This window comes from Dipodomys merriami, unplaced genomic scaffold, assembly GCF_024711535.1.
Source record: "Dipodomys merriami isolate MVZ:Mamm:240054 unplaced genomic scaffold, mDipMer1.0.p SCAF_16, whole genome shotgun sequence".
Taxonomy (NCBI): Eukaryota; Metazoa; Chordata; class Mammalia; order Rodentia; family Heteromyidae; genus Dipodomys; species Dipodomys merriami.
Window position 1 is genome coordinate 25,959,120 of NW_027202937.1, and position 18,549 is coordinate 25,977,668.

At 43.4% G+C, this 18,549-nt stretch overlaps 1 protein-coding gene across 1 annotated transcript in view; it reads left to right on the forward strand.

Annotated features, from left to right (window-relative positions):
* Positions 1 to 18,549, forward strand: part of Nedd9 (neural precursor cell expressed, developmentally down-regulated 9) — a 165,079-nt gene that overhangs the window by 54,209 nt on the left and 92,321 nt on the right. The window contains exon 2 of the mRNA XM_070024566.1: positions 6,493 to 6,655. Coding sequence (XP_069880667.1) covers positions 6,644 to 6,655 — 12 coding nt within the window. The 5' untranslated portion in view covers positions 6,493 to 6,643. The remainder of the gene's footprint in view (positions 1 to 6,492; positions 6,656 to 18,549) is intronic.

Below are 18,549 nucleotides of genomic sequence, written 5' to 3' on the forward strand. Positions count from 1 at the left end.
TCCTTAGGAGAATGAATGAACCAGGTCTGGTGAATATGGTGACCTAACTGTGAAGGGGAAGAGAAAGCTAGGCAATACCCAAAGGAAAAAGCAGAGTTTAAGGAGGGCTTTTCAAAATAATCATTCTTCATGTTTATAATTTGTCATATTTCAGTGAGATGCACTAAACATGTCACTCTCAAATTCTGAATCCCTAACCCTTATGCATCTGTGTTCAGAGGTAGGACATCTAAAGAAAATATTCAAGTTGAAGGGGATGAAGAGGATGAGGGCCTAATCCAAAAGGGTTATTTTCTTCATGAAAAGGATCCCAGGAATTGAGTTCTCCTTTCTCCCTTACCACCACCTGTCCAAAAGCATGCGCCAAAATAAGGGCCCCATGAACATACAGAATGATACCTTGTCAGTACCTTGACCTTGGACCTCTAGCTTCTGGAATTATAAGAAATAAATGCCCAAGTCATTTAAGATAAGTCTGTGGCATTTTGTTGCAGGAGCCCTAAAATTAATACAGCCAAGTATTATGATCAACGAGTTATCTGCTCTTCTATTTAATCCTAATAGAGATCTCATGAGGTAAATGTTCTTGCAGCTTCTTTAGTAGATAAAGGGATTAAAGCTTGGAGGATTTAAATAAACTAAATTTGCATAAAGTGGCAGCTAATACATCGCAGAAGTTAATGAGTAAAACACTAATACAGTATCTTAGGGATGGGGAAACAAATACTACTTGCTGGGTGGTTTAAACCACAGAAATCTATTATCTCACCATTCTGATGGTTGGAAATCCATGATTGAGGTATTGGCAAGGTTGGTTCCTGTTGAGGGCAATAAGGGAAGGAGCTGTTCCAGCCTTCTGGCCTTGGCTTGTAGATGGTTCTCTTATGTTTTTACATATCATTTCCCTCTCTGTGTGTCTGTGTTCAAATTCTTCTTTTATAAAACCAGTCATATAAGCAACTAGGCAAGAGTCATTCCTCTTCACTACAATCCCTTTCTAAAGTAATACATCTGTAATTACCCTGATTCTAAATAAGGCCCCATTCTGAAGCAATTAGAGTTAGGACTTCATCCTATGGTGGGGAACAGAATTCAACTCACATTGCAGCCTTGTGATCTGTTTGAATGAAGGCAGGCTCTAAAGGATTTTGTCAGCCAAGGAAGCACTTGATTCACATACACAGTATCTGTCTCTGTCTCTATCTCTCTGTCTCTCTGTCTCTCTGTCTCTCTCTGCTCTCTCCGTCTCTGTCTCTGTCTCTGTCTCTCTGTCTCTGTCTGTCTGTCTGTCTGTCTGTCTGTCTGTCTGTCTGTCTCTCTCTCTCTCTCTCTCTCTCTCTCTCTCTCTCTCTCTCTCTCTCTCTCTCTCTCTCTCTCTCTCTCTCTCTCTCTCTCTCTCTCTCGGCAAAGAGAGGGGAGATAGTTCATAGAGATATCCCTGAGGAGGCAAAAGATGATGTGCTGAGTGGCAGGTGGAAGAGGAGCTTGGCCCAAGGGTGGTCAGATTCTTTGTGGTCACTAGGAGAGGAAAGGAGTGAGTTTGGATGTCAGGTGAATTTACAGATGTGGAGCAGGGAAGTTGAGGGAAAAGCTTCAGTTAGCTCCTTCTACCTTCTGGAAGCAAGAGGGAGATGACAATAGGGTTTGGGATGTGGGCTCAGAAAATACCAGACAATACAGTTAGAGATGTTGAGGAGGGTAGACACATGACCACAATGTGCAATTTACTACAACTAGCTGGGTCTAGAGCAGGTATCCAATGTATGACTGCAAAAGAGGATCTACCATCATTTTAAGTCAAAAATGATAGGATGGGAGGGTGCACAAGCCATGGAAGCAAGAAAGGATGCCTGGCAATGACAAGGGTCCATTAGGAACCCTGGGGTTTATTGGCTCTGCCTGACAGGGTGGGTGGCTTTTCTAGCAATGCTCAACAGCTGTGCAATGGATGCAGAGAAAGTAAACAGTTGAGTTAATCCATGGCTTGGATTCAGAAGGGAGAATACATTAAAAGGACAACGGGGAAAGGAGGTGGGACATTCTGGCAAGAGAAAGTGAAGTGAGGGAACTCCGGGGCTTCAGTAAACAGCGAGGGAAGAGGGCATGTATGAGAGCAGCCTGTGACTATTTCTGCTAACGAGTTTTGCCTGTGCCCTCATTTTCTAACAACCAGAGCACATGGCATTGCTGCCTCCTGGGGAAACAGATGTTACCAGATGTGGAAGTTAATGAGCTGCATGCGGGTGGGTTCCCCAGCTGCTCTTCCTCCTCTACCACAGTCCTGAATGGCTCTAGCCGTGTCTTTCAGCATTGTGTCAAGTGCTACCTCGACTGTCCGAGTGTGCTCTGGACATGCACAGCCCCATAAGAATATTTTAGTCAGCTTCATTCTACTATAGTGAAATACCTGAGATGGGCTACTTTTTACAGAAGAAGAGAAAAGCAGGACGATTTAGCTTATAGTTGATTTGAAGCCCCACTGGTTTGGGCCTGTGGTAAAGTCAGCACATCATGGTGGGAGCATGCGCAAGAGTGAGTGCTCACATCTGCAGGACAGAAATAGGGAGAAGAGACCAGAACACCACAATCCTCTTTGAGAGCACACCCCCCAATGACCTAAGGAACTCCCGGGAGGCCCCACCACCCAACGCTCCACCTCCTCCCAGTAGCACCAGTTTGGCGGCCTCACCATTGCAAATGGGACCCTGGACAACATTCAAACATCCAAACTGTAGCAGGGAAGATGACCTTGCGACAGGCATGCACATGGTACTGTGACGGTTCGCCCCTAGCTCCAACCTCCTATTCTAGGGTACTTCAAAATACTGCACTGGCCAAGTCTGTTGAGAGCTTAGGTTTTATTCCTACAGTCTTCCAGTTCTTCTCTTAGCTCCTGTATTTAAAATTAAAACTAGGCGGTATTGGGCCAGCATGGATGTATATGCCTGTAACCCCTGCACTTGGGTGGCAAAAGAAGAATGAAGAGTTCAAAAACAACCTGAGCTACATAGTGAGATCCTCTCCTAAAAATAATAAACAAAACCCCTAAAGTATGGCTATTCGCATATAAATATTATTTTGACCATTACATATGTGTGTGCTGATATGAGAACCAGGAAACTTAGAACTCCAAGTTAGTAGCATCATGTCCGTGTCTTCACACACAGATAGTTTCAGGGGAAAAAAAACAGAAGTTTGAAGTGATGGCACACTAAGTATAGTTCTATTACAAAGAGAATTATCAAATACCAAGAGAAGCAGTGGGCGTTGTGATACATGCTGGTGAGAAGGTAGATTACGAAGACAGTTTTGTATTTTCTGCTAATTTTGAGAACACATGCATCTGCCATCTCACTCTCCCATTCCCCAAAGTCTGCACAATAGACACAGTCAATAGTCCCCATAACAGCACTGTTCATCATGGCCCCATGTCCATCAACATTTGTGTGGATGAAGAAATGCTGTTCGATGCAAATGGGGCCTTGTAGCAATGAAATTGCAAGGTGTGGCCATAGGTGACAATATAAATGGATTTCACCAGCAGGATTCTGGGAGGAAGGCTTCACAGAACACATACCATCTAACTTGATCAAGGAAAGATTGCTCTCTCAGAATGCACACATACATTACAACGTAAGGAAAGCAAAGAAGGGCAGACTGCAAGTCAAGACAGTGCCTTTCCAGCAGACAATCTCCACAATCACTAAATGGGGGCCCACAGATATGTTTTTAGTACTGATTTGCTAATATACAAAATCATAGCTAGATGTAATTAGTTATTTTCACATTCATTTCAAATACTCACATTTTCTAATTACTATCAGGAGCTATAAAACAGAGGATCAATGTATGACTTTCTAAACTAAATTTTCAAGATTCATCAAATCATTACAAACACCAACCACCAAAGCCCCAAAACCTGTAGAGCTTGAGGTAAAAAAAAAATGAAGAACGGCATATTATGAGCCTAACCACTTAGGAATTATAACTTACACTCACAAGCTATAAAAGAAGATGATCTGTCCTCCTGTCTGGACAAGGGAGTTGTTTTCTGAAACACGTTTCATGTCTCTGGGCCAGCCACCCACTTTCACATCCACCCCACACCTCCTGATGTTCAAGTTTATGCATTCATCAATCCTCAGGTCTACCCTGAACCCTTGGAGTCCATGCTTTGACCGCCCCTCTGGGAGGTGGTCCTGAGGAAAAGACCTGGAGACAGGCTTCACATCATTGGACAAGGAATCTCAATGTCCACTACTTCGTGCATGGTCTTGGAAGGGAAATATGGGTTCCAGGGACAGGACAGACAGCCTCATTGACCCACAGACTCCTCTCCCTTGAGAAGGTATGAACTACAGGAGGGCCAGACCTCCTACTGAATTCCCCTTGTGTGGGACTAAAGATAAAACAGCCTTTGAACGGAAGTAAAGGATCACAGCATGGCACTGGTGACTCACACCTGCAATCCTAGCTAATAGCTATTAGCTATCAGCAGGCTGAGATCCAGAGGATTGAAGTTCAAGGGCAAATTGGGGAGAAAAAGGAAAAATAACAGAAAAAAGCTAGGCTGGAGGCATGGTTCAAGTCAGTAGAGCACTAGCTGAGCAAATAAACTAAGTACAAAGCCCCACGTTTAAACCTCAGTACCCACAAAAAGAAAGAAAGAAAGAAAGAAAGAAAGAAAGAAAGAAAGAAAGAAAGAAAGAAAGAAAGAAAGAAAGAAAGAAAGAAAGAAAGAAAGAAAGAAAGAAAAGAGAGAAGAGATTGCAGTGGGAAAAGCACTCAGAAAGCTTTCACAACACTAGCATCTTAGACTAAGAGACAGGGACATTTATAGCAACTTACCAAGTTCTGTCTACCTTTGTTTTATCCTGTTGTCTGCATGTGTGTTTTATTTACCAGTAAAAAATGAGTTTTTTAAGGTGTGAGTATATGCACGTGTGTGTGTGTGTGTGTATGTGTATGCACACACCTGTGTGTTGGTGTCTGTTCCCTGGGGCCACAGTTCAGTGGATACCCCAGGAGGATTCTACTCCCTGTAGTTGCCTTTGTAATAGCAGACACCTCCTGGGGCAGTGGAAATGCTTCCAGGTGTGAGAACCTAGAGAGGAAATGAACAGAGAAGACCGCTGGTCACTTATAACTTTCTGGGCCTCAGTCCTGTCTGGGCAGAGACAGGAGAAAAACTATGCCTGGGTACAGGCAGAGCAAATGAGTCATCACCAGCCCATGTCCTCCTGCCTTGCCGCCACTGCAAGTGTGCTGGTGGAAAATTCCTTTGCCTCCTTTTGCCAAGATGATAAATACTGTGTTTATCAAACCCAAATTATAGGACACTGTTCCCATTCTGGTAGAAGCAAAAGGAGGCCAACTCTCATTTCTCTTTGCTTGGAGTACAGGTCTAGGGACAGTCTCCTATAAGGAGAGTCCCCTATAAGGAGACTCTATGTCTCCTGGACATCGAATGCTATGTGCCCAACACAACCCTTATTTCCCTATTCCCCCATTCACTTAGTTTTGTTTTTGTTTCTGGCAGAAAAAAAAACACTATCTTTTTACAAAGATCCAGATTACCAATCCTCAAAAAGATTTCCAGGGTTCCATGTGGTTTTAATATCAGGAGTTTTCTAAGAATGTATATTTCAGTGACAGTCCAGAAATACACACACACACACACACACACACACACACACACACACACACACACACACACACACACACACACACTTTAAAATCAAATCTTACAGCCATGAGAAGATAAAAAGAAAGTAAAATTGGCCAGCATTGGTCTTCTCAAAGCCCAGACAATTTTTCTTCCAACATATTAAATATTCTAGGCTTCACATTCCAGCTATTTAAAAGCCACATTTCCAAAACACACACACCAGTCTTCCTCCTTTCCGAGAAACAATAAAAGCATATGGTTCAAGGGACCTTCAAAAGCAACTGGTGCCAGGTAGGTGGTGCATCAGTGGTGGCTTCAAACTGATCAAAAGCAGCAACACGTTACATTGGTTTAAAGTGGAGGTGAGAACGCAGCAGGGAGAGCAGGAAACACTAGACCCAGGACAAAAGCCGTAACTTCTAGACAAGGAAGGATTCTCCTCATGCCCACCCTCGATGAGATCACCTGCCAGCACCCACCCAGCCCTCAAGACCCCCATGTCCATCTTCCCCGCTCCTTTGTGCATTCTCTTGATCTGCTGCCTGTGACTAGAGTACCTACGCCATTTTATGGCACTGTGTGTTTTTACTTTACCCTGTCCTGAAGATAAGATCTCATTATGAATCTTTGAAAGCAAAGGTAATGTCATAAAGAACTCCATAAATCCAACTGCCTGATTGTATGAATAAGTGAATGAAGGAGTGAATGATGAACTCCACTTATAATTTGGGTAGTCCAGCCTCTGTGATGCAATCCTTAAGTGATGGACATGTCCTGACCTTCCCAGAGTTCACCCATCTTTCCTTTCTCACATCTGTTTTCAGGTTCTGTATGCTGGGAGTTCCATGACGTCAGACATTGGCAGGAGCAGTGCATAGTGCCTGGTTCAAGCAGAGTTATGACAGGAAGGAAACTTGCCAGCAGACTGAAACACTGTGATTGTCCTCCTCAAGATCCGACAGTCCTTGGGGGAAAATGTGGTCAAGGGTGAGTAGGGAAAAAAAAACCCACCCACATATGTTTTGTGATTCCCTTTCTTCCAGTTCTACTCAGAGTATTTCCTGCAAAACAACATGGTAAACATCCTACTGTCCTAAAAACCTGTGCTTAACATTTGATGAGAAAACATATCCATTTGAAATGGTCCAGTAGATTCTGTTCTGTGAGGTGAGGTGTTTTTTTTTTTTTAAACATGGATACATTGATGTTCATGGAGAATTCTCCCATCCAAAACTCTCCAAGGAAGCGGCCTTCTGGATACAGGTAGAATGCTGCACTTCATATAAATCTGCAAGTTCAAAGCTGATTGGCCAGCCAAGGAGTGGCCTAGTCTTTGCTTCTTCCTCTCTCTGCCAATGATTGCAAACTGCTACACTTCAAAGTAACCATTCCACAAGAAAATCAGCTTGGTCTGGGGTGAAGGTTAGGGTAAAAACAGTTGATTCACTTAGCTAACCAAAACTTCCTAAAGATTTTGTACAAACTGAACAGAAGTTATATATAATACAGAAGTTACATACAATTAGTTATATATATATATATGCAAAATAGTTATATAACTATATATCTAGTTATATGTACAAGATATATACAATTAGTTATATATATATATATATATATATATATATATATATATATATATAAGAAGTTATATACAATCATAACTATGAATTGGCTTCTGGGGAGCATTTAGGCCCTGGTTCATGGTATTGTGGCTGGTAGGGGTAAGCATGTCACAGTGGCCTCAATTTAGTCCTTCTTGTTATCCCTCTGACCCTTAGAAGAACAAGGGGCCATGAGCCAATATCTTGGCCTTTTAAATTCTCTGTTTCTGTAATGAAAAACCATGACAGGAGGATTGTTTTGATGACATAAGGAAAATGTTCCTAATGTCATACGATCCAAAGAAAATGATTAAGTCCCTTATGGTTTGAGATCAGTCATCTGTTGTCTGTCAAATCTAGATGACCAACCTTCAGCTGCACAGATAAACAGCTCTGAGCAGCCAACCTCAAGCCTACAAGGGCTCTGTGTCATTTGCAGGAAAAACCATCTAACTTACCGATAATGACAAATGTGTTCTTTAAACATCTTGATACGTAAGAAAAGGTTTCCTTAGACGTCACTAAAAGCAAGTTCGGTTTTCACATCACTGATGTTTTAAAAGTAAAATAATGATTTCTTTTAAAAAAATCTCTTTGGGGGCTGGGAATATGGCTTAGTGGTACAGTGCTTGCCTAGCATGCATGAAGCCTTAGGTTCAATTCTTCAGTACCACATAAATGGAAAATGCCAGATGTAGCACTGTAGCTCAAGTATTATAGTGCTAGCCTTGAGCACAAAGAGGCTCAGGGACAGTGCTTAGTCCCTGAGTTCAAGCTCCAGGAATAGCCACCAAAAAAAGTCTCTTTGAATGCTAGGATTCTAGGACACAAAAAAATCTATCCCAGGATTAGACATTGAGAGCCTTAATCAAAGCAAATCACTGTTCCAAATTGGTATGAATGGAGTTTGTGACTTCCAAGAGGGTCAACATAAATATTAAGTCCTGTGTGTATAGTGAACTAAAATTAATGTCTCCTTATTTGTTTATACTTACTCAGCCAGTTTTACTATACTGAGACAAAGACAGAGAGAGAAAAAGACAAAAAAAGTATTCTCTAAAGCAAGCCAGTACTTCATTCCATTCAAATCCCTGCAATGAACATTAGAATTGTGTTATTTCCAATACATGTTCCTTCTCAACCTTTGGTATTTGAGACCTAAAAACCAGACAATTCCACCTCCTGGAACCTTCAATTTACTTTAGTTAAAATGCCCTTTGAGATCTCTGACTCCAAGTCTTCAAAGTGATAGGTTTCTTTCATCAATGAGATTAATTTCAACATCACATACACACATGCACACATATGAACACACATGTACAATCACTTAACTGGACTAAATAGAAGTCAAACATTTGGAAAATATTATTATCACATCTAAGCAATGGCATTTATTCTTTAGCAATGCTTCCTGTGCATATATTTTAATGAGTTTTGTGGATGCAGCCATATTAATACGGACCCAAACACACACCATACTGCCTGATTTGAATCCTAGCCTTACCACTAAAAAGTAATAGATCCTTGAACAAGTTAAATAACTTTGTCTGTGTTTGATGTGTGTGTGTGTGCGCGTGCGTGCGTGCGCGTGCACGTGCGCTGGTATTGGGGCTTGAACTCACTGCCTGGGCGCTGTCTTTGAGCTTTTTCACTCAAGGCTGGTATACTACCACTTGAGCCACAGCACCACTTCCAGGGTTTTTTTTTTGTGGTGCTGAGGAATCGAACCAGGGCCTCATGCATGCAAGGCAAGTGCTCTACCACTGAGCCACCTTCCCAGACCCTACGTCTGGCTTTTTGCTGGTTAATTTGAGATCGCAAATTTCCCACAGATTTCCCTTACTGGGCTGGTTTTGAACTGTAATCCTCAGATCTCAGCCTCCTGGGTAGCTAGGATTACTGGCAGGAGTGGTAGGTACCTGGCTTAAATTTCTTAAGGGGATAAGAGTGGAGGGTTTGCTGTGATAATTAGCCAGATACATTGCTTAGAATTATGATGGCCACATGCATGCTCCCACTGACAGGTGTGGGTTAGGTTAGAAGCACAGGAGAAGGGGAATTGCCACAGCTCATACCAGTCCCAAGAGGCAGAGTACAGAAGCAGAGTAGAAGGGAAGGCCTGGTGGGAGAGCAGACTTAGGACTATGATTGAGACTGTATATGGTGGCCCTGAGCTTCCTGGTTTCTGGTTCCAGCAGCAACAAGGGAGACATCAGACATGAATATATGACCAGGGCAATTCTTTGTGAAAACATGTATTAAACTGACAAATACTTCCAGTCCCTTGGGAAAACCTCAGCAAGTCCTGAGACCACAGTATAAATATGAACGTGTGGAGAGGTGGTGGCCATACCTGTAGGGCCCTTGTAGCACCTGCAGGCCTGCAGTGAGAGGTAGACACCCCATGGCTCTCCTATGCAGGGATTGTCGGGTTTTATTTCAGAGTCAAACACGTACCAAGACACTGCTGGCAGGGGTAACAGTGGCTGGCTCAGGAAAATTGAAAGGCTGAGAAGGAAATCTCTTAAATTGCCAACCCTTTCCTAGGAGCTTTGTCCTCTTACCCCGTGGCAGGGCAGGAAGCTACAAGTTGGTCCTGGTGTGTTTTGAGCTATCTAAAGACAGAAAGCCAAATTGAACTCTTGCTTCACAAAACAGCAAAAGAGGGTTGATTGACAGAAGTTGAAAACATTGCTATTGCTGGGGGGGGGGGTTCCCCACCAGTGCAGGTATATAATGCATATTCTCATCTACTGTCACTTCGTGGGGAATATCCTATAAAGGTGACATAATGAAAATGGGATCACTCATGTTTTCTCTAATCACCTCTCAAAATACAATTATGTTGACACCTTGGAAGGACTATGAAAACTCTTACCTCGTTGCACTTATTACTCTGCATAATTATCCTTAAAAGGCAATTTAAAAAGTCCAGGCAGTGATGGCTCAATGTCTGTAAGTGTAGCTATTCAAGAAGCTGAGAAGCTGAGGTTCTGAGTTCAAAGACAGCCCAGACAGAAAAGTCCATGAGACTCTAATCTCCAATTACCATCAAAAAGCCAGAAGTGGAGATGTGGCTCAAATAGTAGAGCAATAGCCTTGAGCAAAAACAACAACAATAACAAGAGAGAGCTCAAGACCCTGAGTTCAAGCCCCAGTCCTGGTGCACACACATGTGTGCACGCACACACACATACACACACATACACACACACACACACACACACACACACACACAAGTTGAATTTTAGTTTATACCTTAAGTATAATTATGAGCAAGTAGGAATCAAAATGAAGAAGCACCTGTGCTTGGGATTCTGTGATAGAGCATCTCAGGGAAACGAGCTTACATCACAGAAATCTATTTTCTCCCAGATCTGGAGGCTGGCAAGGACAAGTTCTGAGGCCTCTGTCTCCTCGGCTTGTCTGTGTTGTCCACCCCCTGCATCTTCACAGGATCTTCTCTGAGTCTGTGTCTATGTCCTGACCTCTTCTTTGAAGGACACCATTATTAGGTTCTAGACTTGTGATCTCTCTTCTCTAAAGATCCTAGCTCCAAATACAGTCATAGGCTAAGGCAGTATGATCACAGAACTTCAACCTATGAATTTAGGAGAGGAGAGGGACTCCATTCAGCCCGACACACTGTCTCAACATGAGCCTAATGGACACACGAGGACCATTGGATCGGATGACACCACACTACCCAGCAAGTTCTCAGAAAACTGACCCCTGAGATGAAGACCGGAAAGCAGGGGATTCTGAGGAGTCCTTGGAGAGAATCCCAGCTAGGCAGCAAAAGAAGCAGGAGAATGGAGAAGGATCGCAACTCACACTAAAGGCTAAAGCTAATTGCATGGGTCCATGGAGTTGGGATGGTCCTTGGAATCATCTGGAATTGGCCTTTCTCAGGGAAGCTGGACAGAACAGACCTTGGATGTGGGCTCCTGGGAAGAAGGAATGCGTCATAAACAGGAGTTCGGGTCAGCTGAGGACTATCTCAGAAGGGGCCCTGCCACACAAGTGGCTAGCTGCCAACCCCTCGGTAGCTGGCAAAACAAAGGCTGCTCAGTGTGAAGTGAGCTGTCTGATTTGGGAACCTCAGTGTCCGCTACAAATGTGATGTTTGCTTTCCTCCAGTGAACCATCCTCCTCCTAAGAAATTTCCCCCAACCTTCAGAATGGAGACAACCATATGTGTGATGAGTGGACACCACTCCAAATACATGAGGCTCACACAACTGAGCAGCAAGAAAACAAACAACCTGATTTAAAACTTCACAAAGGACACTTCTCAGAAGTGGACATACAAATGGCTGACATGGATAGGAGGAGGGATTTGCTAAACCTTGATTGGTTTACAGCAAAGCCTGGGCTCAAATCAGCGGCCAGCCAGGTAACCGGGAGCTTTTGGAGTTAACCTCATAAAATCCTTGCACAAAATGTTAACCCACTAGTAAGACAATGGATACAGATAGCCAGTTGTGGCAGTGAGTCAAGAAGCACTTGAAATTTTGATCTGAGGGTGCAATAATGAGGGGGTCTATATATGTGGTTGTGAGTTTGTGAGCAGAAAGCCAGTTGGCTGCTGATTGGATGAAGGCTGTACAAACAGGAGCTCATTATCTAAAGGAGCACTTTGAAAAAGAGAGAGAGATTCAGAGCACCTGAGATGCTTTCTAAGCATCGGGGCCCATACGTATACAGTATTCACAGAAGACCCAGTCCTGAAAATACTTACCAAAGCATTAAGATTCCCCTGGGTAAAATATCCAATCACTGTGGGAAAATAAGCCATGAGACCTTGACTATAGCATTTTAAGGCCCATGAAAAGCCTTATTCTAATTCTGTGGCTAGCCCAAGCAAACTTGTGGTGAATCTGCCTCTTCATGCAAGTAAATCTGAGGGCAGAGTTGTCTCCATGCATGCTGGTCTACTTCCCAGTTGTACTTATTACTTTAAATTAGTATACCTCTCGCTAAAGCTATCTGCTGGTTTCTCCACCAATAAAATCACTTGAATGACACTACTCAAGGCAAACATCACCCTATGGGGGAGGCCAAGATGAGCAGAACAGTTATATCTTAGCCTCACTCTATGGTTTTCCCAAAGTACAGCTAAACCAACTCATGTAATATGTGCATGCATATAAGAGTGTGTGTGTGTGTGTGTGTGTGTGTGTGTGTGTGTGTGTGTATGCATGCGTGTGCATGCCAGAACTGGGGCTTGAACTCAGTATCTTGTGATTCCCCCTTAATATTTTTGTTCAAGGCTGGGGCTCTACCATTTGAACCCCAATTCCACTTTCAGTTTTTGTTTGCTGGTTAATTGGAAATAAGAGGCTCTCAGATTTGTCTGCCCAGGCTAACTTCAAACTGTGATCCTCAGGTCTCAGCTTTTTCAGTAGCTAGGATTATAGGCATGAATCACTGGCACCCAGCAAGTCTGTGTACTATTGATTGGACCATATGTTAAGTCAAAAGGCTGTGCTAATGGTCTGGCTGCTTCAGTGACCTGGGACAGCAACTGGCACATGGGAAGTCAGGAGGTCCGCAGACTGACAACCATCTGAACAAGGCCACATGCTGACATTCAGTTGTAGCTGGGACCCTGCCATAGGCAGCTTCTAGAGGTACCAACAGAACTGATAGGGAAATGTCTTTCAGGTTGTTCCGCATCTACTTTGGTTGCAATAATTAAGTGATAAATGCAATGATGGCTTATCACAAAATCCAGCTTCTAAAGGATGGAAGGTAATACGACAGCTCTCACCTGTTGCATGATGGGTTATCATCTGACTGTGTCCCTTCTCCACTCTCTGGAATCTTGTACATTTGAAGTACTGTATTTTACTGCAGCCTGGTGAGAGTGCAAATTAGGTCATAAGGTTCATTAAAGAGCCTCAGGTAGGAATATACAGGACAACAGGTATGAAGAATAGATATACAGCAGGATACTATTTAGTCATAAAAAAAGAATAATATTTGAAGCAACATGGATAGAATGGGAAGACAGACACTACAGTAGGAGTTGGGCTCCTAACTTAGATATGGATAAATGTTCTGACCTCCACTCTCCCTTCCCTCTGGAAGTCAGAGGACAGGGGCTTATCACTGGGGTGTCTGCAGGGTTGTCTTTGGACACAGAACAAGAGAGAGGAGAGGAGAGATGGTTTTAAATGCACGAAGAGAAAGTTCATAGACTGCCCAAAGGGAAAGCCATTCATGTCTACTTCTGTTGGAAAGGACCAGGTCAGCTGGGGATCCACACCAATTTCTCACCTGTAACAGCACGTTAGATAAAGAAGAATGTACAACTCACTGCGAGGTGTTAGACTTAGTTCCTGATATATTCATTTAGTCCCTTGACCCCAATGTCCAAAGAGATTGAAGGTGAAGGTCTCCAAATCTCTCCTTCCAACATGGTAGTTCTCAGCTGAAGGCAGAGGTTTATACGGCCAAGAGAGACTGTCAGTGTCTGAGATGTGGCTTATTGTCACAAATGGACAATGGAGGATGGTGTCTACATAGGGCATAGACAAACACCCTGTAATGTAAAGGGAGATCCAACTCCAAGTGTCAGTGGGGCCCAGATGGCAAAATCTATTTCAGTAGAAGCTGAGCCCTGGCCAGACTGCCAGCCATCCCTCCCCAGGAGCCCAGGCTAGAATCTCTGTTTCCATGTTGAGCTGATACCAAATGCAGGGAGGGAAGGAGCTCCAGGGAGGGGCATATAAGGGAGAGGAAGTAAGGGGGGCTTATTGTCAAATTTGCCTTTGCTCCATCTCTGGGCCTCTAGGTCATAGTTGGAGAGGAGCAGTGTCTGGCCCCACCTGCAGCTTGCCAGCCACCTTCCCATCGCACCATAGCTCTGGCAGGCAAGCACGTAAACAAGAGGACCAGCCATGAGACACATATGAAAGAAATAAAAGTTGTTGGGCCTGCTGTCAGGCACCGATTGTTGGAATCATCCAGCCCCAGTCCAAAAGGAACAATCAGCAATCATAACTGGGAAACTGGGGCCCTTGCTTAGATCCACCAAGCTTTCATCTTTCCAGTGGATTACTTCCAAGAGAAAAAGCCAGTGGCACACCCTCTGCTTTTACCATAGCCAGTGAGTGCTCATCTACTGAGCAGACACATTAGGACCAAAAAATAAGAAAATCTCATCTGTGACCATCAATCAAAGATGGATGAAATCCAGTACTACTGAAGGTCAGCAGGTGGGACTAGCTTCACAAATCTTTGCTGTCAAAAGGCCATCTATCATTTATTTGGCATCTTGAGATCAACTGGAAATCTATTTTAAATGAATCTTCTAGACCTCAAGTTTACCCTATCTTACGAATTACCTTAAGGCTTGGTATGTGGCTTAAATGGTAGCGTACCTGCCTAACAAATGCAAGGCTCTGAGTTTAAGCCCCACTACCAAAAGAAACAAAAGGGGTGATGGTGAACCTTCTTTGGCTGGACACATGGCTCATGCCTGCATGGCTAGCTATTTAGAAACCAGGAGGAGTAGGGAGCTAGCTTCTTAGGCTCTGAGCAAAGCCCAGGGGAGAAGATGAAATTGGATGAGTGGAAAGACAAATGGAAAATAACCGGCACAGTAAGCTGTTATTAATTATTCTCTGATTTGACAAAGTCCATGTTAGGGCAAAGTGAGAAAACTTTCCAGGGCACCAGCTGTAGAATCTAAGCTAGAACTGACCCTTCAGCCATACACAGCCTGGAAGAAATATGTATCCCCCACTTTTAACTCCAAGCTAAGATGGTTCAACACTGCTGTGGGCAAAAGTTCAACTTCAAACTCATGATCTCCTTGGACATTGAGAGCTGGAGGTAGAAATCTTTCTCCTCTCTCAGCCCCTCACCTCCATCTACCTCCTTCTACCTCTGCCCCTTGGACATAATGCGCAACCCTCTCAGTCATGACTTTTGCTAATCACACACAACCCAGGGTCCTACCTCTGCATGCCCCACCACTTCCCAGCCTCCAATCGCCATCTCTTAATGTTGACCTTTTTGTCCAATTGAGTCGTCCATCTTCCAGCCAACCACTGTCTATTTAAGTAGTCATTCTTGACTGTGTTGACATTTGCTCCTACAAAGACTTCCTAGAAGTCTCACTTGCTATGCAGGACCAAGTGGGGTGAGTACAGACAGAAGTTCCTCTTTGGGTTAAGTGTCATGGGAATTGACAGCCCTCAGAGAGACTGGTGGCTCTCCTTGTAGACATCTAGGCAGTCTTTGCTACTGCCATACATTGCAATGAAACAATTAACTTTCTGTCTTATGCCCAGGTGCACAAGCACCTTCTTTCTCTGTGCTGGAATGCACAAGGTGGGACAGGAAACTCACCAGTGACTGAGTCTTCACATCCAACATCAGAGGCTTCTCCAGATCCTATGACAAAATATTCTTTTACTGTGCCTTTCATAATGCATGCTCTGCGCTGTATTAACAGCCGATATTGTGCTCTGTTCTCTCTTAGAAGCCTGGGGAATGTGATTTTAGAAGATAAATCTACTCTTGTGCCTCTTCCAAAACTTAGGTGTCTTAAGCATCTTAATCAGACAGCCAAGACTCCCATATGGGAGGAAATGAAGCCTGAGGAGATTTGACTCTGCAGGACTTTAACCATGGATTTGTCTTCTGGTTGGGCCCAACAATTAGGCAGCCACAGTAGTACCCACCAATTGCCTGCTCCCTTCTAACCTCTGTCCTAACAATTCAACTCACTCATGACCTCTAGGAACTTGTGTTTTAGGTAAGAAGGCATGTACATACATACATACACCATACACACACACACACACACACACACACACACACACACACACCAATAAATGGAGGCCAGCCCTGGAGGAATACTAAATGAGTAGGATTTCAGTAATAATGATTAGGTTGTATTTTGGAAAATTTGGTGACACTAGCAATTCCCTTACTTAAGACACTAAGGTGATTTCCATTTCTGTTGGTACTTGTGAAGTTCCAACTAGATTTCTTCATTATCTCTGTATCTCTGTAACGTAGGTGGCTGAAAGATATCACCCACTTCCCAAACCAGTGTATCACTTGACATTTTGAATTTATCGCACATACACCAATCTGCAAAGGACTGAACCATCAGTATCTGAAGATAGATTTTGGGATAACTGTTTGTTGACTGGTGCTGGGGCTTGATGTCAAGACCTGGATGCTGTCCCTTAGCATTTTTGTTCAAGGCTAGCACCCTACCATGTGAGCCGCCTTTTTGGTGCTTAATCGGATAAGAGTCTCACGTACTATACTGCTCTGGCTGGCTGCAAACCTCAGTCCTTAGATCTCAGCCTTCCAAGTAGCTAAGATCATTGAGATAACTTCTTAGGACCACACCATTTCAAGTAGAAATGATCTGAAACTCTCTCCCTGAGAGTGGAGCAGGGAAGTGGTTGAAGTGTGGATTTCTACTCCTCAGCTCTCACGCTGTTCAGTGTCAAAGCTATATCGCCAAAGCTAGTAACTCCAAGAACATCCTCCCTGACATAAGATTGGCATGACAGGTGAGAAATCCCGAGCAGCTCTGAAGATTGTCTCCGCTCCCAGCTCCTACTGCTGAGCATGAGCACGGGCAAACCATTGTCTGGTCACATTGACACCTGCTGCACTCATCTGTGATCCTGACTTTGCCTGCTGGCCCTGCTGCTCCTGATCGCATCCACCCCTGTGAACTCATAAAAACAGGCAGTGGTCTTCCTACAATTAAACATTTATTTAATTGGCATGGCTATATGTGCATACCACGATATTTTGAAATATCGACGCATTGTAGAATGACGAAATCCAGTTAATGAATAGCTAATTGTGTCAATTAACAGTTAATTTTGGATATAACCTCACATTAGCACACTGATTATTTTTGGTGGTGAGGACCCTTAATGTCTATTCTCTTAGTAGTTTTTGGTTTTTGGTATATAGCCACCATGATGTATAATAGATGGCTTCACTTATTCTTCCAGTCAACCTGAAGTTTTGTGTCCTTTGATTAACACTTCTCCATGCTTTCTCCCCTTGGGAATCACCCTTCCATTCTCTGATTTTTTAGATTGAACTTGCAAAGTAAAGCTAGGTGGCATTTGTTTTTTTGTGTCTGGTTAACTACACTTAGTATAATATCTTCCAGATTTATCTGTTTTGTTTTTAAGACTATATAATATTTCTTTTTGAGGGGAGGCCAGTCATGGTGCTTGAACTCTGGGCCTGGGCACTATCTCTCAGCTCTTCAGCTCAAGGCAAGTGCTCTACCACTGGAGCCACAGCGCTACTGTCAGTTTTCTTGTGGTTAATTGAAGATAAGAGTCTCCTGCCTGGGCTGGCTTTGAACCATGATCCTCAGAACTCAGCCTCCTGAGTAGCTAGGATTACAGGTGTGAGCCACTGGTGCCCAGCCATTTTTCTTTTTAAGACTACATAATATTCTACCATATACATACATATATATGTCTCTGTGTGTTCCACTCTATGTATACATATTCTGTATATAATGGACTCTGTATATAATGTAGATAAATATATATAGAGAGAGATTCTGTATGTAGTGTAACATATGTTACATTTTCTCTATCCATCATGTACAGATGGATACTGAAGCTGTCTCCACCTCCCTATCTTGTTGTGGTAAGCAATGTTGTAATGGGCTTGAGTGCTGCTGGCTCTTTGACACTCTGAGTCAAAGACATCTTTTGGATAGATATCTAAGGATAGGATTACCACACTATGGAATAGTCCCATTTTTAATTAGTTCAGAATCCAAATACTATTTTCCATGGCCAGGCCAGTTTACATTCCCAGCAATGATGTATAAGGTTCCCTTTTCTCCACATCCCAGCCAGCCCATTACTTTTTTTTCTTTGTCATAATAGCCACTTTGACAGGTGTGGAGTGACAGCTTAATGTGGTATAATGGACCTTGTCCAGCACAACATTACAGCCTGGCACTCTGTGTCCCACAGGCCTGGGCACTGGTAGGCTAAGGCATTGAGTAAAAGATTGAGTATTGAGGAATGGGAACATACTTGTTAGCTCTCCCAGAGAGCCAGGAGAGAGTTGGAAGCAATTGCAAAAATGTGAGATGTACCCAGTGCCAACAGCCTTCCAGGTAGAACCTAGTATGGGTGGCACAGATGTGTCCCTTTGTACCAGGGACTTGATGACTGAAAGGTGGCAGGTGCCCCATCCAGGGAAAGGAGCTAAGCACAGAGCCCACACCATGGCTGACATGGATGGATTCTCTCT